Source organism: Rhinopithecus roxellana, chromosome 20 (assembly GCF_007565055.1).
Source record: "Rhinopithecus roxellana isolate Shanxi Qingling chromosome 20, ASM756505v1, whole genome shotgun sequence".
Taxonomy (NCBI): Eukaryota; Metazoa; Chordata; class Mammalia; order Primates; family Cercopithecidae; genus Rhinopithecus; species Rhinopithecus roxellana.
This window is the reverse complement of record NC_044568.1, coordinates 66,494,764-66,521,830: the sequence shown is the minus strand read 5'-3', so window position 1 is coordinate 66,521,830 and position 27,067 is coordinate 66,494,764. Positions and strand designations below refer to the sequence as shown.

The 27,067-nt window shown below is 42.7% G+C and overlaps 1 protein-coding gene and 1 non-coding gene across 3 annotated transcripts in view; both read left to right on the top strand.

Moving 5' to 3' along the window:
* ZFHX3 (zinc finger homeobox 3) overlaps nucleotides 1–27,067 on the top strand; it is a 261,276-nt gene that overhangs the window by 219,292 nt on the left and 14,917 nt on the right. For both annotated transcript variants that reach the window (XM_010355429.2, XM_030925334.1), the window contains 3 exons: nucleotides 13,874–14,007; nucleotides 14,136–14,336; nucleotides 25,740–25,842. In XM_010355429.2, coding sequence (XP_010353731.2) covers nucleotides 13,874–14,007; nucleotides 14,136–14,336; nucleotides 25,740–25,842 — 438 coding nt within the window. The remainder of the gene's footprint in view (nucleotides 1–13,873; nucleotides 14,008–14,135; nucleotides 14,337–25,739; nucleotides 25,843–27,067) is intronic.
* Nucleotides 3,959–4,018, top strand: LOC115895330. The gene has a single exon (XR_004055537.1). It is a non-coding gene; the product is annotated as a U7 small nuclear RNA (small nuclear RNA).

The following is a 27,067-nucleotide window of genomic DNA, read 5'->3' as shown; positions in this document are numbered from 1 at the left end:
TGCTGTCGAATGGAACTTTCAGTATGGATAGAAATGTTCTGCATCTGACCTGAACAATACAATAGTCACTTGCCACATATGGCTATTGAGCCTGTAAAGTGTGGGTAGTACCACTGAGGAACTGAACTTTAAATTGTATTTAATTTTAATCAATTTAAATTTAAAGAGCCACACGTGCAGCTTATGGATACCCAAAAGGAACAAAACTAACCCTGAAAGAATGCATCATAGATATAGCAACTTTCCGGTAATTATAAAGGTTGCATAAAGCTCTAACCCTGTGCCAGGCACCATTCTAGAGCTTCACACCTGTCCTTCCCAGCAGGCATGCCATGAATTGCTCACAGGTACACAGGTCCTGCTTCATCTGTTTATCCCAATTTGCCATCATTTTGTGTGTGCCATGATGTGAAAAAAAGGAAGGTTAGAAACTCTAGCAAGTTGCCGAAAGGTATACAGACAGGTGCAGATTTACACACTGGCTTTTCCACTTATTCTAATTTAGGACAGAGCCCAAGCTCTTACCAATATACCATCTCTCAGAGAAGGATCATTTTCAGTTTGATCATTTCATCTAGTTTTCATCTATGTCTGAGTATAAGGAGCAGCAGTCTCCTGACATTGTACAGTGATTATAGTAACACGACAACCTCCAGGATGTTCAAAATGAACTGGATTATCAACCATGGATATATATCTTGTAAGGAGTTGGTGTTGTGCTCAGTCTGAAAGCAGGATGGTGATGTGGAAAGACTCTAGATTTGGAGTCAGGAAGTCCACCAGCCAGCGTATGACCTTGGTTGAGGCACTTGGCCTCTTTCGGCTCAGGTACATCCTCTGTGAAACATGGACAAGGGATATCCACTAGTCCCAACCACCTGAGAGTTCCAAGATGGTGAGTGGTAGCACATGTACAGGCCCTTGGGGCACATCTTGTCCAGGAAAGTGGGATGAGCTCCTGTGGGCCAATGAAGGGTATAGGAAAGTTCTTTGTTCTCTTCCCTAATGCACAGCCATTGCCACTGTCCAACTTTGTGGTTTTCTCTTTTGAAACATGAAAATGACCCTTGTTCCCTTTTACTGGAATAGATTTGAATGTGTGTATTCTCGAATGAAGAGCCCCTCGTGTCATCAACTGAGCAATGATTAATGCAGTGATTATCCAATTAATCATTAATTGCAGTAAGTTAAGCGATATACAATTAATGTGATGCTTTATCACCAATAATTAGGGGAAAAATTGAACTCTTGGCAAAGAATCATAGCAAGATGGTTATTTAATTCCTGTAGTCGTCATGGTTTCCAGCCACAGAGCACCAAGCTGAGTCTAGTTAAGGTAATTTGGGACAAGATGACCAGAGGGTATTGGTGCTTTTAAAAAATGGGGGTTGGAGGGGAAGCAGGGAAATAGCTCAACTTGAAATGACACCACAGCAGTGCTTCAGAAATCCCTGACATTCATGTTTATATTTTTGTAAATTTTTGAGTTAGAATGGTAGTTTGAGTGTTTTCATTTTTCTAAAGGATTGGCCTGAAGGGATTTTACTTTATTAATTTTTTTAAATCTATGATGCTCACCTAACACAGCAATTAGTGTAGTGGAGCATCCCTTATTTGAATCTATGGAAGATTGCTATTAAAGGAAGTATTAATGGGCTGGTGAGGTCTGGGTGACTGTTAGGGAAAAGAATGTTTATGGAATATGGTGCTGGCAGGCATGATTTCAATCGGATTTGACATGTTTAACATAAATGTATAGTGTATGGCTCCTGCCGCATATGAATAATTCCTTCAGACCTGCTGCCTTTCTAATTACTAAGGTTGAAAAAAAGCAGGTCAGGCACATCTTGGTGCAAATCTATTACCAGCCCTCCCCCTATTTTCCCTGTTGTTTACAGCTTTGTATAAATAGAGATGCCTTTGTATGGGGAACTTAGTGCCTGAAATATAATCTGTGACAAAGAATGGAAAGAGGCTGAAAAAATACTTTTTTTTTTTTTCCAAATTGAGTCTCTAAAGACAAAAGAAGGTATGTGCTGAGAGGAAACATGTGTTAGGAAAAACACAGGACTCGCAGGAGTCAGAAGCCCTGGGTTCAAGGCCTAATTCTGCCACTAAGACTACCTTTGTGACCTCAGGTCTCTGGACCTCACTTTCCAAATCTGTTAAGTGGCAGGTTGGACCAAATGGGTTCTTAACAATCTGGAGCTCCATAAAATATGACTGGGGGAGGGAGAGTTGTAAAGTAGTATAGAATCTTGGAGCGTATTAATTCCTAAAGTTGGAATGCTGATAACTTTCCAAGATTTCCCTTGTCTGTGGCTAGTTAATATACCCTGGATAAAAGGTTCAAGGCTTTCTCGATGGAGGTCAGGCAGCACCAAGCCTACTTTTCTTGATGGGGTGTCAGAGCACCATATGCCCTTACCTACTTCTTTGTTCTTGGGACAGACTCACTGTGGTGTCAGAGCCAGTGTGATGAGGACATCAACAGAGGCGTCCTTGGAGACTCACATGGATGCCTTTGAGTGGCCGCCCATATCCCAACCCTGTTGTTGACTAGAAACCAGGCCATTCACCACCACCACACCTCTACAGAAATCATTTTGGCCTAACTCTGTATCTTTCCAGTACTTGGTTTCATTTCTCCACCGCACCCAAAAGTAAATTTGTCTTTGCAGTCGGGTGCATGTGAGGGAATGCTGGGAGCCCACTGTGCGTGGCCCCTTTGTGGTTCACGGTCCTGCCAATGGAAACCGTTTTTGGTTTTATGTTTTCCCACATAGATGGGAATTGTGTGACTGTGTCAGCTTTTTCAGAGTCAGCTTGTCCCCCCTTCTCTCACTCCCCACTGTTTTTTTTTTTCCAGGCCACTTCCAGTATACTTGGCTGCTTAAAGTCACTGCAGGCGGAATTCTGTCTCACAATTGAAAACAAACCATGAACTATTTTTATGTTGGGAAGCCAAAATAGATACAGGCTGTGGTGTATATCTGGACTTGCCCGAATTCCAGTTAATTCAAAGGTCTTGGCTTCGAGAATTTATATTGTAAGTCATAAGAGAGATAGGAACTACATCAGTTGAACAAATATGTTCTTGCACAGATATATCTAAGGCAGGTACAGGACATGCAAAAAAGAAAAAAGGAACTCACTTTCTAGAAGTGTAGTCATATGTAATCACATAATTATGACACAGTATAATGAGAACTATCATCAAGGTATAGATAAAGGGCAGTGAAAATGTAGATTAAGGAGCAAATCATTGTTCATCACTATAGAAAATACCTTATAGATTTGCATATTGTTCTTGCAGAGTGGCCATGTTAATCTTGCCTGCTTTGTTCTGGCTTTAATTTTTGTGCCAATGAGAAAGTACCTCTGTTATTATAATCATGATTGTTAAAAAAAAATTACCATTGTGCCTTTCCGTGGAGGATATTAGAGCATGTTCATTAGGTTCTCATATTCTTCTTGGGTCCAATGTTACCTTCGTTTTGCAGCCTCGAGAACTAAGTAAGGCTCAGAGATTGGGAACTTTTGGGTGTCAGAGTTGCACTCAAACCCCAATTTGCCTTCTGAGTCAGATACATTTCCTACATTATAAAGCCAAAGAACATGTAACATTATCACTTTCTCTACTTACAGGAAGGTTGGAGGAGGAGAACTTAAGCTCTGTGCTTCTCTTGTCAGATAGAGTTGTCAGCTGTTTATGGTCAGGAGCTGTGTGGCAACCATTGATTTTTGTAATCCCTAGCACCTAGCAAGTGCTTAATACTGTTCAGATGTTTCATTAACAATCAATTGGTAAAATAGCATGACATAAGTACCTTCAAGTCCAAGTTATTCTACTTTCTGCTTTGTAGACATTAAATCCGTGGGTTAATAGGGCTGTCTCATCCTGGTATACAGAAAAGACAAATTTAGGGTGCCTTTGCTTGTCCTAAAAACCAAGTTTCAGTGTTATAGCTTTTAGAATTTGTCTAGCAGGCTTTCCGGTCTTCACTGGAAAGCCTGTAAAAAAGCAAAAATAAACAAGTTTCTCCCCTCGTTCTATGGTTTTATAGCCCCACCAGTATTATTTTCCAATCCTTCCAAAAAAGAAACCATAGCAACAAATGTTTGCACTTTCACCATGTGCCAGACTCTGTGGTAGGCGTCATATGCCTGATCTCTGGCTAGCGGCACAGAAACCGTGTGTAGTCAGTGTTACCCCACTGACAGATGAGGAAACAGAAAGTTCAGTGTAGTCAGATAGGATGCTTGAGGTTACACAGTCAGGATCTGAACCAACTGTGACCAGTGCTACAAAGCACTGTGCTTTATTACCTAGCAAGAGGGGCTGACTGATGCCTTCGGGTGAAGAGAACTTGGCCTTAGGCAAACAAGTGAAAAAATATCAGTTCCTGAGGAGTCCCTGAAGGTGCTCCAGAACCACCTCCCCGCACCTTCACACAGGTCACTTATTCTAGGCCTTTGGAGTACTGTGAGTGAGCTGAATGTGGGAACTCAATGGAGATGGAAAGCAGCACTGATATTAAATATAAACATTACTCAGTGTAGGGTGTCTATCTCTCTGTACTGTACAAAATACAAAGAGAAGATGTTGACAGTCTTTGTAGTGCTTAAATCTGGAGGGGAAAGTGGAGAATCATTCCCATTTCCCACCCTTGCAGGAACCTGAGTAACGTCCTTCTTCCCTAAGTACAAGTTCTCACACTTTCCTGTGGAACCTGGACTAGCAAAAAGAAACCCTAGGTGGATCACGAGGGAAGACCAGTTTGTAAGGTTCTGATAAGTTACATTCAGCAGTTCTCTGTATTTGTCACCATTCTGGACACACACCCATATTTTATCTGTTTATGTTCACAAGTTCACTTTCACTAATAAAATTTAGTATTTTAGGAAGACAGATTTGGAATGGAGAAGAAACTAGAAGAATATTGCTATATTGCAGTCTCTCAGAGTCTAGACTGTGTTGGGGCTCGGAGACCCTAACTAACCTAATTAGTGTTTGACTCAGTAGAGACTGAATGGGCCTCTGTTAATTAACTTTGGCCCGATCCCAGAATGATTCGCATGCCACTAGTTTTGATCTATGTCCTGCACCTCTGGGCTTTTTCCTTTGTTGGTCCAAAGGTCTCTGAGGTTCCTTCCCACTCTGGTTGTCTTCACAGTCCTGTAATAAAGCCACAGGGAAGCGTGATAAGTGCAGACCCCCTAGTGTGTCCCTGGATTGTGGCCACCCGTCCTCACAAGATACCATGGCCATAGCTGTAGGAAGCCATGCCAGGGGAAGACAGCATATTTTGAGGGAACCAACAAGAGGCCAAAGACAGGCAGGTCAACTCAGTACCTCAAAGTCAGGAATCAGGTCAAAGTCAAAATCAGGAATATTTAGCAGGCCTCCAGAATCCTGGCATGAGCCAGGCTCACGGTGGCAGTCCAATGCCTATAATTTATTAAACAGACCAACAGCTGATGTTGGTCTAAACCAGGTGGTGGCTCTGTTTCGACTGGTGATTCATTTGCAAACCTGACACAGAGGGAGCAAGGTGTCTTGAAACTGAAATGTGAAATGGCCTTTTGGGAACTCAGATCAGTGTGGTTAAGCAGCCTTATGCATATTTCAGCAAGGAATTAGTGCAACAGATTGATGTCTCTGATGTAGGGCTCAGCACTGTTTTTCTCCCCAAATACACAGAGCACCCACGGGTCAGTGTGTGCCCACCATCCCACCTTGAGGCTTCCAGAGCCTGCTAGAGAGGCTGCTTCCTGCAGAGAAAGCAGAGGCCCCACAGAATGGTGCCTGAACCCCCACTCCCAGATTGCTGACTTGTGCAAATGGGGGCTAGCATAGATCTGTGCGTCCTTCCAGGGCTGAAGCAAAGAGGGCCTTCAGCTGCTGAGGCCCGCAGGTGCCTGGCCTAGGGAAGCCAGCACTAAAAAGATGCTTCCTTTTTCTGCAAGGTGGAAGGAGCCCACAGGTATCTGTGCTCTTTTCACAGAGGCTCTCCAGGATAGGACATGTGGAAATAAAGAGATTTCTGTAAACAAGGGAGTCTGTCCTTTTTCTGGATTACGCTGCTAACAGAACACGTGGAGCTTATTCCTTCTGAATTTCTGGTTTTGAAGGTGTCTGCATTTATTTTAGAGTAAACAGGTGGCCTGAGGGTATTTTAAAACATCTAGGCTATGAGACCGGACCTGGCTATCATCCCTGAGTTTAGATGAGAGTATCATGTCATCAGAGTCATTTAAAGTGGACTTACAGATTGGCCCATGCTTGCTGGGCCCTCTCATTTAATTCTAGTTAGACCCCAAAGCAGCGTGGTTCCTACCTATTACACAAAGCCTTGGCTCTGACCGCTCTTCTCAAAGTGTGGTCCCCGGACCATCAGCATTACCTGGGAACTTACTGGAAATGCAAACTATCTGACCCAGACCTACTGAATTAGAACCTTAGGACAGGGGGTGTGATCTGTGTTTTAATGAACCCTGCCTGGGAGTCTGACACACTGTGGCATTTGCTGAACCTCAAGGCTGCGATCTCAGTGACAAGCGTGAGGTTTTGAGATCTGCTTCTTAACTAGACAGGAGGTCCTGAGCCCTTGCTGGGTTAGGGAGACATGGAACTTTCCTAACGGACAGGGAAGGTGTATGACAAGCATAGGGCCCTAAGTTTTGGCAGATGTAAGCAACACTGGGGGTTGGGGAGAGAGAGAGGGAGGGAGCCAGAGAGGCAGGGTCACGATGAAGAGTGATTGAAGACCTGGAAATCTTTATCTAAACTGCTTAATAAGTAACACCTGGGTGAAGTATACATGGGCTCTTTCTATGCTGTTCTTGTGACTTCCTGTGAAGCTATAATTATTTCCAAACAAAAAGTAAAATCATAACAACACCTAAGAGCTGCTGGATTTTTAAAGTGCTGACCTATTTTGTTCATATTTAAGTTGGAGAAGAAAAATAATTAGCCTTTCCCTGAGTAACTCTTATAACTATGTGTAGTATAAATCAAATTTTCTTTGAAATCCTTTTTAGAAACAAAAGGTCTGTGAAGTTGATGGAACTTCTGTGTCTTGCCATACCTGTGTAGGCATATTCTGCTTTTGGGGGTAGGTGTTTTCTAGGGATATATGGGGGCAAGATAGCTTGCATTTCCTGAGAATAAGACTTTGTTTTGAATAGAAGGTTCTTAACTTCACCAGGTTGGATGTTGAGACAGATTCTGCTCCTTTGGATAGGGAAGAGAGAAGCCTCAGCTCCTTTTTAGCTGTGGCATGAAGACTGCCCCCTGCTGAGTGGACATGTGCATGCATCTGCTTCACACAAATCCTCTTCCCCTCTACCCCTGTTCCTCTTTGAAACATCTCTAAGTGCTTGGTTGGAGGCAGAATGAGACCATGCATGTTTAAAGACCAAGCTGGCAGGAAAGCAGATTCTTTAAAGGAACTGTTGTTCTCTCTACTAGGGGAGGAAGAAAATTTAGCCAGATCTTTGGCCACTTATCAAGTGCAGTAGCTCCACAGGAGATTTGAGTAAGAAAGCCCAGCCTGTCCTCTGGGGAAGGAATTGCAAGCAAATGCTAAGAGTAATTCTACTTTCAGTGAAAGTCAGAAGATCACAAAATCCAGAAGCACAGATGACCCTCTGGAAACATTATATTTGTGCTGGTCTAGAGGGAGCATGAGGTATGAGAAGCTGAGAGAGAGGAGCTATGGGAAACACACATTGCACCTTCCATTTAATTATGAGCTGAAGGACCATTTTCAGATCTCGTGATACATCTATGTCTCGTGTGTTGGAATAGTTATCCCAACTCAGACATTGAGTATGGAGTTGTGTGAATTTATTTTTTCGCTAGTCAACGGAGATAGAGAAAAGATTGCCGTAAATTTCTGGGGCAGGTGGCAAGCTGGTTTACGGAATGCAAGGCGATGAGAACCTCTGGCTTACGGAAAGTAGCATGAATTAATAATCATTTAATTGGTTCCTCCATTATGTTGCTGGTTTGGGAGATGGAAGTTTAGATGGAGGGGCTGTCAGTGATACTTTTTAGCTAAGAGTCTGATGGTTGAGAGGTGGGGGTGGTGGCTGCCTTTGGATTCTTCACAAGGTTCAAGTGTCAGGCAGCATCCCAGGCCCTCAGTGGGCTCACCTTGGGACCCCAGAAAGGAAGAGGATCAGCACTTTGGTGATTACCACCTCCAAGAGTCACTCCACCATGAAGAGATGCAAAAGAAACTTCCCAGTAATGTGGACACCTCAATGCCTACCCAGGATCTCAACAAGGGAGGGAGGCCTCTGGCCAGAGGGTTATTGGTCTGCATCATAGGATGCCCACCATGCCAACAGCTCACTGGTGTGTTGAGTGATGAGAAGATGAATTTTTCTCAGGAAAACAGAAACTAATGCTGCCAGTATGTTGGTTTTCTTGGAGGGCAAGTGGATATCTTGAAAATGAGGGACCTTAAAGTTCCATATTTATTTCATTTCCAATTTTTCTTCAGGTTTATCTTTGATGAAGCAGCAGCTCCGCGCCTTCCTTGGCTTCAGAGTTGTACAGAGTTACTAGATGAGAAATGAAGCCTGTGTTGGCATTAAGTCCACTAGGATTACAAGCACAACTCTTAAGTTTTCTATGGCCAGAATTTTAGTGATTCGGATGTCGAATTTGTTAGCAAAGATTGGGATCACATGAGAATTTGTTCTAGCAAGAATGGTTTTATCAGGTAAAGTTATAAGGGACTGTGAATGTTGAAAGGCTGTGCTTCTACCGTCTTTGGCCACTTTATAAGCTTTCTAAGTGATACTGTTCCTTAAAGTCAGTCACTTCCTACATGAAGTTTTGCTAGCCATATTTTAATTGTTCTATATGCTTATGATATAATAAAACTATTTCTTGCAAATTTCAAACAAAACTTTGCATGAATGCTTATCAGCTCTCTTCCCTATTCCCTCTAACTAGCATGAGTAGAAGGGTAACTTTTGAAGTAATTATTTTTACAGGTTAAATACTTCTAAAACAAATATGATAAAATCAAAGGATATCTGGAAGTTGGTGTCTCCATGCATAAATGATTTTCCCCCTAAGGGAGCCATGTATTGACAACTGTGCTTCCCTTTGCAAATGAAATACTTTTGCCTAGAATGCAGAGGAGCCCAAGAGGATAAAATAGACAATCATGAACAGGTTTGTCTCTCTCAGTATTTGTCTTTGTGAGTTTTAGTTGGCCAACTCATCACAGTATGAGGAGAAATGGTGGCTGTTGGCCCAGAAAGCCAACTTTTGAATTTTTGAACTCCATAACAGGGACATGCTAGTCTTTCCTGTGCCTCGTCAGCACGCATTGGGTAGGGCCACCGTAACACTAACAAGCAGAGCAAGTGCTTTCTCACTCCCTAGAAAGTCTGTGTGGCGTGGAATCCATAGCGAGCACATCTGGTTAAGTTTGAGTAGGAGTTTGACCCAGCATTTCGTTGTCACAATATCCCATTTTCCTAGCTTTATAGAGTTTGTCACCTATAGTGCATTCAGTCGCATGATTCCTTACCACATTTTTATTCCCTTTGAAATCCCAGGAGCCCAACATGTTGCCTGTGGAAGATTCTCTGAGCTTTAACACATATTTTCATATTTTATAGCTGCCAAAATGAGAGAAATTGCTTTTACCAGCAAAGTAAAAAATACCATCTGATGTTTTGCACAGTATAGAGCCAATACCAACTTTTTCATGGACGGTTGAACTTAAATGATAACTATAATATTAAAAATGAAATGACTGTGAAAAACTTATAAAGTGGTCCTTGATGTCATCACCTAAAGACAATGATCATTCTAGTCTTTTTTTCTAATACCTGCTTTTTACATAGCTGCAACATAATATAGCACACATTTTATCTTCTTTTCTGATTTGCATTCTCAATGATTTTTCCATATTGCTTCATAGCAATCAGTTTTAATGTCTTCTAATACTCAGTAGAATGGCTGTACCATTGTTTACTTACACCATGCCCTATTGTAAGATATCTAGATTGTTTCCAAATCATTTTGTCATTATTGTACAAACCACTACAGTTACTAACGCTTCAAGTTGTTTGTTTTTTTGTTGCCAGTATAAACCAAACGTTCCAGGCACCAATTGTCTAAACTATGTCTTGTCTCTGGAGTGCATGTATTTCCATTGCACTTATGTGACATCATAGTAGGCTTAAAGTGACCAGTAATTGATTTTTAAAAGAGTGTTTTGTATATTGTGACATGTCTTCTAGAGTTTAAGTTTAGAAAAGCCTTCAAAGTGGGAAACCACAGTACTTTCTCTCTTGGTATTCATCAACTTCATTTACTTATGCCTATGATGTATGCTAGTGACAGAAGTAACGTAGAAATTGATTCTGAGACTCTCGCCCTTTTGAAGTTGTTCAGAGAGAAGAAATTTGAGAGAACCTCTGACTGTGGACTGTGATACACTCTCATCTAGCATGTTGATGGAGAACTTGCAAAACTTTTTTTTTTTTTTTTTTTTTTTTTAGACAGTCTTATTCTGTCACCCAGGCTGGAGTACAGTGGCACAATCATGGCTCACCACAGCCTCAAGCTCCCAGGCTCAGTTGATACTCCCACCTCAGTCTCCTGAGTAGCTAGGACTACAGGCACCCACCACCACGCCTGGCTAATTTTTGTAGAGATGGCGTTTCACCATGTTGCCCAAGCCAGTCTTGAACTCCTTGGGCTCAAGTAATCTGCCCACCTCAGCCTCCCAAAGTGCTAGGATTACAGGCGTGAGCCACAGCACCTGACCAGAACTTGCACAACTGTTAGAAATGTTGTAACGACTTTGGTACCATGTCGTGATAGGGATTGACATTTTAATGTCTGAGGTCAATTAAGGGAGGGGCATGGGTCAGCCATAGTTAACTCTCCGGAGCCATCCCCACATCACTCAGGGAAATACAATGAGATTGTAACTGGATGTTTATAGAATCTGTTACAAGAATGGCATTGCTTTATCTTTAGAGAAGGGGCCAGTGAGCTGCAGGTGGCTGATATCTACTTCTAGACAGATTTGATCTAATAAAGATGCAGATTGTCCTAGATAGAAAGGAGATGAACCTGAAGTTTGTGCACCAGTGGATGCAGCATTTCATATTAAAGCAGGGCTGTTGTATTACTGGGAAGAAAGAGAAATGAGTGAGCAAGTGGTGATTTTATTTTTTAAAACACTTTATAATGGGTCCTTAGCTCAAGCTCACAAAAGAAGCTTTAGAATTCCAGAGCAGTTTGAGTGTGAAAAAAAAAAGAAGTTCCCCTCTCCATGCAGGGGGAAAGAATAGTGGCTTCTGAAACCAGAATTCTCACCTCTGCAACCTCACCACAATTCATCATGTGTTCAGCATTCAAGGAAGAGGATGGACTCTTTGGTCCTATGAGGAAACTAATGCTGCACTGGGTTACTGTGTTTGCTTTTCAGCTCTGGGAGAGAGAGATGAGTTGGGTGGTCTCAGCCTCGGTGCCCATTCATCCACACTATTGAGCAAGTGCACAATTGACTCATTCCATAGTAGGGGGGCAGGTAGGTTGAGGGCATTTACAAGGCAGTCACAGTCCTGTAAAACAGGTGTTGTTTTTAGTCAGGCAGAGTAACAAAAAGATGGGGATGGGTGTATGGAATAGAATCTATGTCTTAGTTTGCCTCTACTGGAAGGAGGAGCAGACAGCAGCTTTTTCCTAACTATATATACCCTGAACATAACCTAATGCCTGCTGATTGGGGTTCACAGTAGAGAAGGTAAAGAAATGGCTGTGACGAATAAACACTGAAAGTATTATTTGATGCCCTCACCCATCCCATCTTGAGAATACATTTGAAGAGTTAATATGTAGAAGATAACCACCAAGCAAAAATCAAAATGATGGAGACTAAGGAGGTGTCTGGGGGCAAGGGAACTTAAGTTCCTGAAAACCTTAATTAGACTCCAAATGTAGACGTGTTCAGGAGCAGCCCATCGCACTGCAAGGTCTAAAACCTGCAACGCAACGTTCCGTAGGATCAGGTCTGAGCGGGGCCAGGAGATGGGAAGTGGGCCATGGGGGAACTGGTGTAGAATGTTACAGCACCTAGTTAATCGGCAGCCAGTCCATCACATTAAACATCCAGCCGTCATGTATTACCTTTCAAGTGAAAATGAATAACTCCCATTAAGAGCAAAATGGGTTTGAAGTCGATTCGAGACAGATTAAAGTACTGTTATGAATGTGTGTGTTGGGAGGAGGAGGATCTGTGTGTAATATGCTTGTCCTTGTACTTTTTAAATAATAGATGCCCTACAAACTTACGTAGACCAGGTTACCAAGATACTGGGGTTAAAGGTCACAATATGTGCATTCTGGGAAGAGCATCAACTTCCTGGAATATATTTCCTGCATCTGGCAAATTTTTCTTTTCAAAATTATATTATGGCCTTATGATTTTAATGAATAAAATTGATTTTCTAAAATTGTTTATTAAAGTAATGACAGCATCTTGGTGTCCACATCAGAACAAATTTCAAACCCAAGCATAAATGGAAATACATGACAGATAACTAGACAGGGTAAAAAAGAAAGCAGTTTAACGGGGAATAAAAGTTGGGCTTTCTAATTCAGTGACCTGAATGCTGAGTCACATTATTTTTTCATGAGGGCAGTGGGTATGTATATTTTCTCACTACCACTTTTATGACTTTTTTTTTCTTACTGCTTTAAGCAAAATTCTGAAAAATGGAGTCCCACATTCAAAACAAATGAAAGAGCCAACACTCAGATATTGACCAGGTTATGGAACAATCAGATCCAACCACACTGTGTTTCAACTGGAGGAGCCTTGCTTATCCTGGATAAACCCTCAGCCTGGCTGTTTTCTTATCAAAGTGTTTGCCTCTACTGGAAGGAGGAGCAGATAGCAGGTTTTTCCTAACTATAAACCTTGAGCCTAGCCTAATGCTTACTGATCAGGGTTAACAATAGAGAAGGTAAAGAAATGTTTCCTTTCCATCCTTCAGAGAACTCCTTCCACCAGCACTTCTCTACGTGCTGTGTGCTACTCAATCCTCATGGGCCGCTCCTCTTTAATTAGTGTTTGGTTTTTTGGTGGTATAGGCAAGAGGGGCGTGGAGGCATGGTTTGGGCAAGCTGATAGGAAACTTTCCCTATTCCCACCCACTCTGAATAAACTCTTGGGTCTGGAGCATTGGCTAGGTTATATCTTGGATTCAGGCCCTGCCTAGTTCCACTCCTCAATTATACTCTTCCCCAAAAGCAAACTGCTGAATCCAAACTTGATTTTTTTTCACCACATATTTGGTGTGCTGATATTCATGTGAACCTTTCTCAAATCACATTTTTCATGTTGCTGGTGCTGTACCATGTTGTGATTCCAAGAGGAGGGACAACAGAGTTGAGAGCACATCTCTTCTTAGATTTCTGAAGCACAGCATGTCTGGTACTGAGGTTGGCAAAGCAACTGGTGAGACTTTCCCACCCACCCTCAGCCCTACTGCCCCCCACAAGCCAGCAGATTGTGTCTAGATTGAGGGAGGTTAGAACAGACTGAATTTAGCTTAATCCAACTCCAGAGCCTTTTATTCCATTTCTTTGCCTTCTTTTCCTAATCAGTTGTTAAAGTAGTGACAGAAATTCATGGGGGAGAAAGAAACACTTGCTTCTTTTCCAACATGCTTGATAAATCAGTCCGGATGTTCATCCTTCTTGAGTTGTGGTGTTTTAAGAAAATCCTGTGCTATAAATGAATGTTGATTTTCACCCAACACAAACCCTCTGGGAGCTGGCCTGGTCTGGCTGCTGTATTGCATCTTCTACTTTCTCTTCTAGCATCGTCCAGCCAAGCAGAGAAGGAGCTGACAGATTCTCCTGCAACCTCCAAACGCATCTCCTTCCCAGGTAGCTCAGAGTCTCCCCTCTCTTCGAAGCGACCAAAAACAGCTGAGGAGATCAAACCGGAGCAGGTGAGGCTGGAAGGGACTCTGCTGGTGGGGAGGCGAGGTGTTTTAGACATTGGTAGGGAACAAACTTTTGGGTGGGCGGACTTGGGGGCATACACTGTTGCTCAAAGCAGTGGGTGTGTTCCCCACAGATGTACCAGTGTCCCTACTGCAAGTACAGTAATGCCGACGTCAACCGGCTCCGGGTGCATGCCATGACGCAGCACTCAGTGCAACCCATGCTTCGCTGCCCCCTGTGCCAGGACATGCTCAACAACAAGATCCACCTCCAGCTGCACCTCACCCACCTCCACAGCGTGGCACCTGACTGCGTGGAGAAGCTCATTATGACGGTAAGGCAGCCAGAAGCAGCACCCTATGGTCTTTCTCCAGGGTCAAAGGTGACGCAGTAACATGGGCAAGCTACTGTGTTATTGGACGAGAAAGCCAGTATAGAGTTGGAAACGTCAGAAAACAGTCCTCATTCTGTGACCTTTGTTGTACTGTTCCTGCCTTAGACTTGGCATGACCATAGCCCAAAGTGCTGAACATGTTTCTCAACCTCCCTTATCATCCTCTCTCCCCTCAGGGGACAGAGGCATGGATTAGCTAACCATTTATATGAAGAAATCATTATTCAAATTCTTTAAACCTTTACTGAGCAGGTCATGGACTAGATTGCTCTTGCCTTCATTGTGTCTCATTTCATCCTCATAACAAATTCTGTTTTTGTTTTTGTTTTAAAAGGGAGCCAGGCACACTAGCTCACACCGCTAATCCCAGTTCTTTGGGAGGCCATGGTGGGGGGATTGCTTGAGGCCAGGAGTTTGAGACCAGCCTAGGTAACATAATGAGACCCCCGTCTCTACAAAACATATTTTAAAATTTGCCAGGCATGGTGGTGCATGCACCTGTAATCCTAGCTACTTGGGAGGCTGAGTTGGGAGGATCACTTGAGCCCAAGAGTTTGAGGTTGCAGTGAGCTATGATCAGGCCACTGCGCTCCAGCCTGGGTAACAGAGGGAGACCCTATCTCTTTAAAAAAAAGAAAAAGAAAATTTTTGGCACATTCCCATCAGCAGATAAGGAAGCTGAGGCTCAAAGATGTGAATTGACTTGATGCCATTTGTAAGGTGCAGAGTTGAGATTTGAACCCGCAATTTCCAACTCTAGGGGTAGCCCTGTAATGGAGGAGTTTCTCAGTGGATACTTTGATTTTCACAGCAAGAAAATGTTGAGCTGGATTTGCTGATTCGTGAATGTGGGTTTTGCATTTGAACATGATATTGCTACAACTGCAGATTTTGAAAGCATGCCCCTGAGTGACCACTATAAACATGGCCTAATTAGTGTAAAGATGTAAATCTAACTGTAATATGAAAACTTTTCAAAATAGTGCCGGTGATGGTGATGTCCTACTTTTGACTATGCTGGTGCTGTTATGAAAGTCATTTCCTGGCCAGGCGTGGGGGCTCACACTTGTAATCCCAACACTTTGGGAGGCCGAGGCAGGCGCATCACCTGAGGTCAGGAGTTCGAGACCAGCCTGGCCAACATGGCGAAACCCTGTCTCTACTAAAAATACAAAAATTAGCCAGGCATGGTGGCGAGTGCCTGAAATCCCAGCTACTAAGGAGGCTGAGGCAGGAGAATCACTTGAACCCGGGAGGCAGAGGTTGCGGTGAGCTGACATTGCACCACCGCACTCTAACCTGGGCGACAGACCAAGACTCCGTCTCAAACAAACAAACAAACAAACAAACAAAAAACACCAAAGCCCTTTCCTGATCATTAGAGGAAAAACCACCAAAGAGAACTATTGTCACCTCTTTCTTAGCATTATTTTAGCAGTGGAGTAATAAGAAGTTAATTTGATTGCTGTTTCATGTGAAGATTCCCAGAGGTAGTCTGTTCACAACTGCACATTATAATGTGCAGGTCACAGACATGTCACTTCTAGGCATTTCCTATTCCATTTGGTTCTGCAAAAATTAATGAATAATGTTGTAAATGATGTTTAGTCCTGAAGAACATACAATTGATGATGCATCAAGAGAACTTTAGCAGCCAATGGGAAGCTCAAAGGTGACCTAGCATGAGTTGCCTTTCAGAGGTCTTTCAAGTATAAATTAACTTTCTGTGGGTATTTTCAAATCAGCTGATAAACACTGTGTAAAGATTCTGTGTAAATGATAACCTCCTTCTGTGGACCAGTGGGTTTCTGTGTTACTGGTTTCCTCAGCTTTCTCATCAGCCTTGGAAGTAACAGGCCTCATTGTACTTCCCAGTTGATGGACTAGAACCATGGGAGCCTGAAGGAACAGAAAGAGATGTGGGGAGGGAAGCATTGTCAATACTGACCTACATTTTTCTTTTACTTAGGTGATTGTTTTTGCTATTTTAATATAAATCTAGTCTAGGGACTGAGCTATAGTAATCTGCACGACTGGTTTACATTAGACAGTAAAAACTTCATTTATATATCTCTAGGGACTAGAGTATAACTTATATTTCAAATATTCATTGTTTGTCATATTTTCATAACAGCAATAGCAAGGTAAATTTCAAGTGGCAAGTGTGGTGGTCATTGTGAATCTTCATTTACCAACAGAGTCTTCAAGGGCAGGATATTACTTCTGTGTTTGCTTGGGTATCAATCCCTAAGATATTTCTGGAAGTTACCCATTAACTAGCACCTTTGGAAGCAGTGATCCTTAACCTTTATGGAGACTCTCATGAAAGCTATACAACAGCCATACTGGATTATTCTTTGCACACCAATGTTTGATAACCACTGTTACTGACCCTCCATCAAGTATTTTGCAAATATAAAATTGTGTGTACAATGCCAGGGAGCATAAGGATATATCCATGGGACTGGCCAATAAAAACTCTTCTAGAACCCCTGACAATGTAATTATGTAGGAGACACTGCTCCCTAAAGCACTGCTGTGCTTGGTACCTTGTATAGAAACCCCTATGTGCCTAATCTTTCCATAGCAGACCATGGAAATGTTTTCTAGACATTTCTGAGAAGTATGCAGATTGTGGGAAATGCACTGGTAATAGGGAGTCAATTTGTTAGCAACAAGAGAAAGTTAATGGATTCAGGAATAAAGTTGAAAGTTATGAGAAATGTAATCATGTAAGTATTTTACTTTTTACCGAAGGATGTATATGCAAGGATGAGTTTTCTCTTTGCATGGGAAGATGGCGGTATGGCATGGCTGTCAGTATTGAACTGGTCTGTCCAGTCATGGGGATAGTTTGTATTGAGCCAAACTATGCATTTCTATCTCAGTCCTTTAGTTCAGCAGGAAAAACATGAGCAACCAGGGTCGTTAGAGGGAATTTGTGGGCCTACCATAAGGTGAATCCGAGATCCTGTTTGAGGACTAGAATACTGATGATCTTGGGCTCTGCCCTGATGAATCAAAGCAGATGCCAGTGTCTGTCCTCTGAAAAATTTGGTGTAAAAATGGAATTTGCAATTGTTTTAAAACGAAGTGATTATAATGAACCTATGGTTAAAATCATGTCATGGGAGGGTATCTTACTGTCATTTTGTTAGAAAATTGGCCCTGGGAAAGTATTGGTTAGGCTCTCTAATGATGTATCTGTTTGTTCATGGCCAACTGGAGCAGGAAACTGAAAACAGCATGATGAAAAATGCCCCTCTAATCAGGGCTCCATTTTCTAAACCATATCGTTAAGGAATGCCAGTTCTATGGTCATTCATCCTCCAGGAGAAGAAAGTTATGTCTGCTTTGTCCCTGAGTGGCTAGGATGAATAGCAGCAAGAGGAGTCAATCTTCTTTCTTTCCAAATGGGTTGACTGAGTTAGTTGCCGTTGGCTGCAGAATAGGAAAAGCTTGCAAAATCTCCCAAACAGATGATTCCTGGCAGACAGGGGGTGTGTCCGGGCTATTTACAGCTATAAATTCTGGTAAATATTTTTTGCTGTCTGGGTCCAAAGTCTCAGGATTTAGCTTGAGTTCGGTTCAGTCCCACTAAAAGTAAATTCCACCCTGATAAATGGAAACAGATTACTTTCTACACGTCTTTCCGTTCAGTTGTAAATGGAGTGCGTTTTGAGGAGGCTTCATTTAATAATACCTTATCAGACAGCTTTCAGGAACCTGCAGTGTCTAATATGTCTGTTGCTATGGTAACAGCTGCTTGCTTATGCTCTGCATTTCATATCTATGTCTTCCATGGGCCCCCTTCTTACTGATGAGGGGGCTTGAGAAATACTCTCCACTAGGAACAATTGCAGTGCTGGCCCTCCACTATGGAGACCGCACCCACAGTACTTCATTCTTCTTGGCCTATTGGAAACAGAGCTGCAAAGAGTGTCTCTGCACACGTCATATGAAAAGGAAATCTATAAAGCTTAAGGGAGATGAGACAAGGGCCCCTCCACAACTGGCTGGGCAGCCCGCCCCTAATGTCAGTTTCACATAAGAACTCTCACCTATTTACAAAGAAGCTTGAGATTTCAAATTGGTGAAAGAGATGTAGGAGCTGCTGCTCAGTGCCCTTATTTTCCTATTCTTTCAGGAAAGGAGGGTGGAAGGCATGGGGCCCGTGTTTCTGGCCCCTGGATGAAAATAGGAAAGACCACCTACCATGCATTTCAATACTCTTAAATTATTCTAATTGATCACTATCTTTCTAAGTGACAGGACATACCACTGGGATCCTGAAGCACTGATATGGGGAAATTCTCTTTGTTCTTTCATCATTTAACAAAATATGACCTCACAGTGGAGATGGGATTGGCTCCTGGGCAGCTTAGGAACATATTCTCTAGCCCTTTGTCTTCGCTCCCTTTGGTAGTTCTTAATTATTCCGTATTTTTTTACCTGCACAGATTTCCCTTCCATGTTCCTGGCCCTGTGTTGCCTGCACTTTTCTCTGTATCTCTTTTGAGACCAATAGTTTGTAACCTTGTGATTTTTTTTCCATCAGTGTCTGTGACTCTCTTTGCCTCATGTGTGCCTGTGTGTCTGTGAGTCTCTGGGACAGGCTGGTCATCTGGGGCTCTAGGGCGGCCACTGGCCTGGGGATGGTCACACCCACCTGGGTACCAGCTCTCTCACCTTGCCTGTATCTTAAGAGGAAGGTAATGAAAATAATCAGGCTTCATTAATTCCAAGCCCTGTGAGATGATAGCCATTTGGAGCCTGTTTGCCAATTAGATAGTCTAAATTAGAAGTGACCTTGGTATACTGCCACTGCTTGCCTCTCAGTCTAATGAAGCTTTTCTCACCAATTCATTCTCCTTCTCAGTTCTCACCTCTCTCAGCGCACATGTGTATAACTCTTCATGTGTTTCCTGTTCTCCCATCTACTTTTTCAATCTTTCTCATCCTCAGTTTAAAAAATCTGGTCCTGAGCTGCATTTGTTTCTAGCCCACATGAATGTTAACACAGCCCTACAGTATTTTCTTTTGAGCTTGATGTATTTAAAAATTGAATGAACTACCTTACAGAAGGAGTTTTAGAAAAGAAACAAGAAGGCCAAGGTGGGAGGATGGCTTGAGTCCAGGAGTTTGAGACCAGCCAGGCAAATATGGCAAGACTGTGTCTCTACCAAAAAAACAAAACACACAAAAAATTGCTGAGAGTGGTGGTGTGCACATGTAGTCCTAGCTACTCAGGAGGCTGAGGCAGAAGAATCACTTAAGCCCAGCAGTTCGAGGCTATAGCGAGCCATGATCATGCTACTGCACTCCAGTCCAGGCGACAAAGTGAGACTATCTCAAAAAAAAAAAAAAAAAAAAAAAAAAGAAAAGAAAAAAAAGGAAAAGAAAGAAAAGAAAGAAAAGGAAATGGGACAAGGGGAGAAGAAGCTGGGCCTTTTAGACTCCATGGTCCAGTTCTCCCTGGGAGGCAGAGGTTGCAGTGAGCTGACATTACGCCACTGTACTCCAGCCTGGGTGACAGAGCGGGACTCCGTCTCAAACAAACAAATGCCACCAAAGCCCTTTCCACATGTAGAAGGCAGTAAAGGGGAGTGGGGAATATGTTCTCCCTGGCACATGCAGAAGGCAGTAAAGGGGAGTGGGGAACCCAACTCTGAAACTCTCCTGGCAACAGGCGCCCTGGTTTGTTGGCTGTTAAGTGTCTAGACACCAGCTAGTGGGCCCCAGTGGCTGTCTAGGTACAGGAAACGAAGTGAGCAACTGGCCTCTTGCTGGAACAGCTGGCTTTAGATATACCACTAGCTAGACTGCTCAGCCCTAAAAGCAGCTGGGTTTTAACTTCATGCTTAAATGACCAGCCTCATCCACAAGGATGTAGAGACTGGCTTGGTCTGTGCCAAGGTGGTCTGTGTCTGAGGTCTCTCTTCTTTTTGTCTGAGTTTCTTCATTCTATTCATTTTCAATTAAAAGTAAAGGATTTGAGGCATCCTTGGGAGCCTAGGTATTAGCAAATCTACACTTTCACCTGTAATAGTGGACTTTTCAGAAACAAGTCCTTAAAGTGAGCAATGCCAAGGTGGTAGGAATAAGGGTCTCAGAGAAACGAGGTTCACCACTTTTGCTAAGAAAATCTCTCTTCTGGCCAGGCACAGTGGCTTATGCCTGTAATCCCAGCACTTTGGGAGGCCGATGGGGAAGGATCCCCTGAGGTCAGGAGTTTGAGACCAGCCTGGCCAGTAGTAAGGTGAAACCCCATCTCTACTAAAAGTACAAAAAAAAAAAAAAAACTGGGCGTAGTGGTGCACACCTGTAATCCCAGCTACTCGGGAGGCTGAGGCAGGAGAATCGCTTTAACCTGGGAGGAGACTGTAGATCGCGCCATTGCATTCCATCTTGGGCCACAGAGCGAAACTCCATCTCAAAAAAAAAAAAAAAAAAAAAAAATCTCTCTGTTTTCCAGCACATGGAAAGTGTCGGGGGCATCGATCTAACCTGGGCAAGCCTGTCTGCAGGTAGCCTTGAGCGATGACTTGGCGTGAGCAGTCCTATAAGAACTAGCAGAGGGCGACCTTGGCTGCACAGGGTGTTGTATTTGGCCCTTCCACATCTGTGACCTGCAGGGGCTGGCGTAAGTGGCAGGATGGTGTTCCTTATCACTCCAGCTTCTACCAAGAAATTATACATTTCAGCAGCCCCTCCCAAATGTCAGAGTGGGAGACTAGTCCCATACCTCAGACCCTGGGCTGTATAAGGTGTGCCCTGGAGGCTTTAGGGTCCACTCACCTCACAGAATCTTGAAAAGCATTAAAACATAATCCGAAATAATAATGAACCAAACTAGGAAGAGCTTGGAACTATGTATTTATGAACCTATGTCGCTTCTCCTAGTAGATCAAGGGCAGTTCACTTGAGTACATGGACTTCCTTCTGGGGAGCTTGTGATTTCCTGAAATTATCTGGAATATTCTTTCTGTGAAAGTATTTTCCTAGGAGTCTGCAACTTGTATTAGATTTCTAAGGCTTCTGTGACCTCTAAAGGGTTATTTATTCTGCATCATAAGCTTTTTGGAGACAGAGACTTTTGTCTGGCTCTCTGCATCTCAGAAGCATGCAGCAGCACATGGATCCTGTACAGTGTTTATTTAGTAAATGATGGTCAATTGAATGAACTGAGAGTCACTCAAGGCTACTCTTTCTCAACTGTGTTATTTTGGAAGTACTTAAGCTTGAACATTTTTAGCATCAATGTGGAACGCTTCTGTTTCTGTTATATATGAAAATTGCTTAAACTGGGAGGTTTTGAGCACTGGAGTAGAACTCCACATTTCTTTTGTTATGCATGAGACCTGTTTGTTAGGAATATGTCAGAGCCACTGTTTGCTTCCAAATTTTCTGCACTCCAGTCAGCTGATGGTTTCTTCCCAAGTTTCCATGAAATGTACAAGTACTCTGGGAGGAAGGTAGTTGAACTGGCTCAGAAGATTTGGGAGGAAAACGTGGTATCTAGAAGATCACCATGGAACTGCCTTTTGCATGGCAGAGGCCAGTCTTGAGAGACCCAAATGTTGTAATGGCTGTGATCAATTGAATTTTCTTAACCAGAAAAACTTTTGTCTCCTTGTTACTTCTCAGGTTTATTAGTGAATAGAGTGGGGAATATAATTTAATGTATAATTTAATGTAGTAAATGTTTATTGATGTATGGATCATTGGAATAATCAATGTGGATGGTACATTCAATGTAGAAAGTGTAGGTGTACTTTCTACATTGTAGGTGGGCTGATGTGTACTGTCATCTGGCCAAACCTTAGAACTTTTTTTTGTTTGGCTTTTGAGTCCATAGCTGGAAGTATGGACTGGAAGTAGGATTGTGGCCAGAGATGGAGAGATGGAGAGAAGAGGAGAAGGGGAGAAGGAAGAGAGAGAAAGCATGTATATTGTTCTGCAGGAAAATTGGTGGTAGGACCAGTTATTTGAGGGCTTTTGAAGTTTGGCACACTTGGCATGACCCTGGTTATGCTACAACCAGGTTTTGTCTTCTCATAAACCTACATATTTCAGTGTTCCTGGCAAAAGGGAAGTGAGTCACTACTTGTGCTCAGCACAACTGGGATGGATGGATTGATTGATTGGAGACAGAATCTCACTCTGTCGCCCAGGCTGGAGTGCAGTGGCGCAATCTCAGCTCACTGCAACCTCTGCCTCCCGGGTTCAAGCAATTCTCTTGTCTCAGCCTCTCAAGTAACTGGGACTACAGGCATGTGCCACCACGCCTGGCTAATTTTTGTATGTATAGTAGAGATGGGGTTTCACCATGTTAGTCAGGCTGGTCTTGAACTCCTGACCTCAAGTGATCCACCCGCCTCAGCCTCCCAAAGTGCTGGGATTATAGGCGTGAGCCACCGCATCCGGCCGACAGCTGGGTTATTACTTTCCCATTTTCAGCTATCCATTAGAGACTATGGCTGGGACAGTCTGAATTCCTTGCAGTTTAGTGGCCAGATATGATTGGAAAACAAAGGGGGTGCCAAGGCAAGTGTTGAAGGAAGTCTGCCTTTGGATATATATATATCACCTCAGTGAGAGGAAGGACTCCTCAGTGTGCTCTGTTGACAGGATCATGTTTACGGCTCTTCAAGATGAAGCATGAAAGCTTTGGAAGCTGGTAGGAGAGGGAAGAGTGGGGCAAAGGCATGGGAACGTTAGTGTCTGACTGACATGGGGCCCTCCAGTAGCCTGTGTAGCAAGGCCGCTTCCATTCTCAACCTCTGTTCAGACACATGCGCAGACAGACCCCACCTGCATTTCCAGATCCTTAGGATTCTCTTTAGGGATCTTCCTGTTTGCCTCCTGGGAATTTCTTGCCCATCGAAATTTCATGTACCAACCCCCACTTTTTTTCAGGGAGAGTTTGGGTACACTATAGATGAGAAGATGCAGGTGGATAAAAGTAGTTACTTAAACACATATGGGGCAAGACTTACAGGTTTGGAGGCCCAGATTAAGATGCAGAGGAGCACGTGAGGTTGATGATTATATTTCGGGGAGAGTTAATTGATGGAAGGTGAAGGCAGACAAAGAACCGCTGCTTACTGCCTTCTTGAATCCCAATCAGGAATTATGATTAAAGTCGCAGCGAGACAACAGAGGGCTGATGAATTGGTGTCTTTTTTTTTTTTTTTCTTTTTTGCCGTCATTCACACTTGATTGACTTCAACCTTTCAAGTGCAAAAGTCTCTCTTTTCCATTATTATTCATAGCCATCTGAGTTTTTCTAATTAAAGTGTATGAAAACAATTACTGATCCGTCGTACTGAGTCTGTTAGAGGGGATGTCTGCCTTACTGTAATGCGTATGAAAAGCCCACAGTTTTCTATAATGATGTGCAGCTGAGGTGTTAGATAATTTTATTCTTTTTTACTCTGTAGGGCTTTTTTTTTTTTATTTCTCATGATTCATTTTTCATAATTCCTAAAGATCCCAGGAAAGGACTGATCCTGCAGCTACAACCGAGAAAGGAGGTGGGGGGGAGTCTTTTTTCCTTTCCCTTTCTCCCCCTCTTACCCCCAACCTCGTGCTCCCCCTCGGCTGAGGACTGTAAATTAATCGGTGACCTTTCACTTCTCGGATTCCCGCTGGACTCCCCAGCCACACTGGTCAGAAATGCCTTCTATTAAAAAGAAAATAGATGGAATGAGTTTGGCAATCTCTACTCCATTCCTAACGGTTCATCAACAGCTAGTCTTAACCAGCTGTCGATGAGCTTTGTGTGAGGTGCAGATGTCTGTGGAGGCAAGAATGCTATGTCACACACATTCACCTGCCATGCACCTGCTCTTCGTAAACACAGCATTTCTCAGAATGCTTCTCCATAGTGCCTGTTGCTTACTTTTTGCACCCGCTGGCACCTGGGTTGCTGAAATGATTCTAATACCCCTAAGTGTGATGAGGAGTTACCTTATGTTGATGGGGCGGCTGTCTGGGTATTTCCTCTAGTTGTCAAGCCTATTGCTGATGATTCTAGTGGACATTTCAGTAGCTATTTTGAGCAAGGCTGGGATCTTCACAACCATTAAAAATTAATAGTAATGTATTTAAAATATTTAATTTTGAACAGAAATCTAAGTATTCCAATCTTTGCAACAGATAGTGAAGATGTCTGTGCAGTATGGTTCTGTTTGATGGAAAAATAATGTCTCAAACTGGGGCTGGGCGCCATGTAGAAAGGTTAGTGGTGACTGTAGTTTCTGGTCCTGTAGCTTCTAGGTCAGTCCATTTCTCTGGCTATCATCAAATGGGAGGTGCTTTCTAATTCATTTGCAATATCATCGCCACCTACCCTTCCCACCCCATATCAGGCAAAGGAATATTGCTTCTTTTTGAATGAAGAACCTTTGATTTTTCCATTGGATATTGAGGGCTGCTTATCACATTAACATAGGGCAAATGATAACCTGTTTGGACAAGCTTCTGGCCGTATGGCAGGGAGACCTAGAGAAATACCTGAGGCTCTGCCCAAAAGTTGCAGCTGTTTGGATCTAGGTGATTTCCAGAATTCCTGTATTGAGAATAAATGGCCGTGGTCAAGGTGGGGCTTCCCTGTTGTAGAATGCTGTGCAGGCCACCCTCTATGGCTGGGACATTGGTCAGAGGTTCCCTCTGATGTTGTATACCTTGGGCAGAGACTCCAGAAGAAATCGTGGCTTAAGTGAGTCACAAAAAAAGGCTTGTTTGTGCTTGATGTCAGCTTGTAAAGGGTTACAAATGTTGTTTCCTGGAAAATCTGCCAGCATGTCTGCGTGTCCTTAGCCTTCCCTTTGTTCTCTTCTTTTCTTCTTACCCTTTCCTTCACTCTTACTCCCCTCCTCCTCTTGCCTGAATACATTTTGAAAACAGTACTACAATGCTCCCTGCTTCAAGATTACAGTGTACTTTACTAGGTATGATTTAATTAGGGCCCTTATTATGTTTTCAGCAGCCTAAGGTGGGCCTTTCAACTTATCTACCTAATTGGTTGCACAAGAAGTTTCACAGCCCATGACAAAACATTGTCAGTGATCAAAGTCAAAATTCTGCATAAAGGAAAAATATTAATAATAAGATTATTCTTCAAGTGTGCGCTGCTAATTATGTCCAGAATGTAACCGTAGAAACACTTTTGACTGATGTGAGCTTTGTCTAATAAACATGAATCTTCAGTGGGCTATGAAAAGTGAGACACCTCTAGCTTTACACTGGTGAAAGCTAATTTTGCTTATTAAATACTTTTTAAACATTTCCTGTTGTGTGTTGCTTTCCTCTCCATTTGACTCTCCTTGCTCTTCTCAGGTGACCACCCCCGAGATGGTGATGCCCAGCAGCATGTTCCTCCCAGCAGCTGTTCCAGATCGAGATGGGAATTCCAATTTGGAAGAGGCAGGAAAGCAGCCTGGTCAGTATCATTATTCTTGACCCCAGTAAATTGAAACAAGATGGAATGCCAAAATGTTCACGGAGAAAGGCTTTCAGGAATTCTTTATAATACTCTTAAGGTGAATGTAACTAATCAGGAGATGAGGGGCACTGTCATTAGCTACTTTATACTCTGGTTCTTGGCATGTATTTGTATATTACTCACATGGTTTAAAGTGAGAGAAAATCAGTATGAGAACCAGTGGAAGTCTGGCATAGACACACACGTCCCCTTAAACTATACAATTAGGGAGTGAATAAGCAGAGACTCAGTCAGTAGGCCCCACCGTCGTAAGCCATTAAACACTGTATTTCTGAGGACTTAATTAGTAGGGACTTGTGGGTTGATTTTTAGGTACACTGGATTCTTTCGTTCTGAGTTTTCTGGGATTGGCTTAGGATGAAGCACAGAGGTGCCTTTAGAAAGAACACTGTTGTAGACGTGTGCTGCAATAGTTGGTGCCATATAGTGCTTCCTGGCTAGATGGATGGTTAGACCTCTGTGAGGCTGTCCTACATCTTTCACTTCTAAGGTGGGAAGAGTTGGCCGCACTACTGCCCCGCCTCCTCTCTTTCTTGTGAGTTTTCCATATCAGACAATGGACAAATGACCTGATAAAGGGTCTCGGTATTTATGGGTGTGACGATCTCGTTGTAGGAAAAAAAAAATGTATTTTAAATAATTGAACACTTGAATGTTCATTGCTTATTGAATAGAGATGGCAATCAGAAGTCACATTATAATAAGAAATTAAGTGCCTACAAATATGTATCCCCAAATTTCTTATATTACAATGTTCAGCAGTTCTTGTAAATTCCTCACAACTTAGGACAGCATTAATTCACATATTCTACACTTCAGATCTACTGTGCTAAATTCTTATTACATAAAAGATGAACATAAAAGGGAAATCCAGTCTAAGATCAGTAACCTTCAAACCAGTTCTTGAGAAATTGAGGATTCTGAGTCAAGCAATTAAATGCTATTTAAAAGACTGTTAGATCTGTGATATGACATGGGTCTATTATGCATTGAAACTTTTTGTATTTCCTTTTATTCATCTCTGTTCATGTGCACCCTGTTTATAATATGTGCTCTATTGGAGGAACAAAAGAAAGCAGGAGGCGCTCCACAGAGATTCTGTCATTCAGGTTGGGCACTTCCCTCATCATCAGATTCTGCGTTCATGAGGCCTGACTAGGCA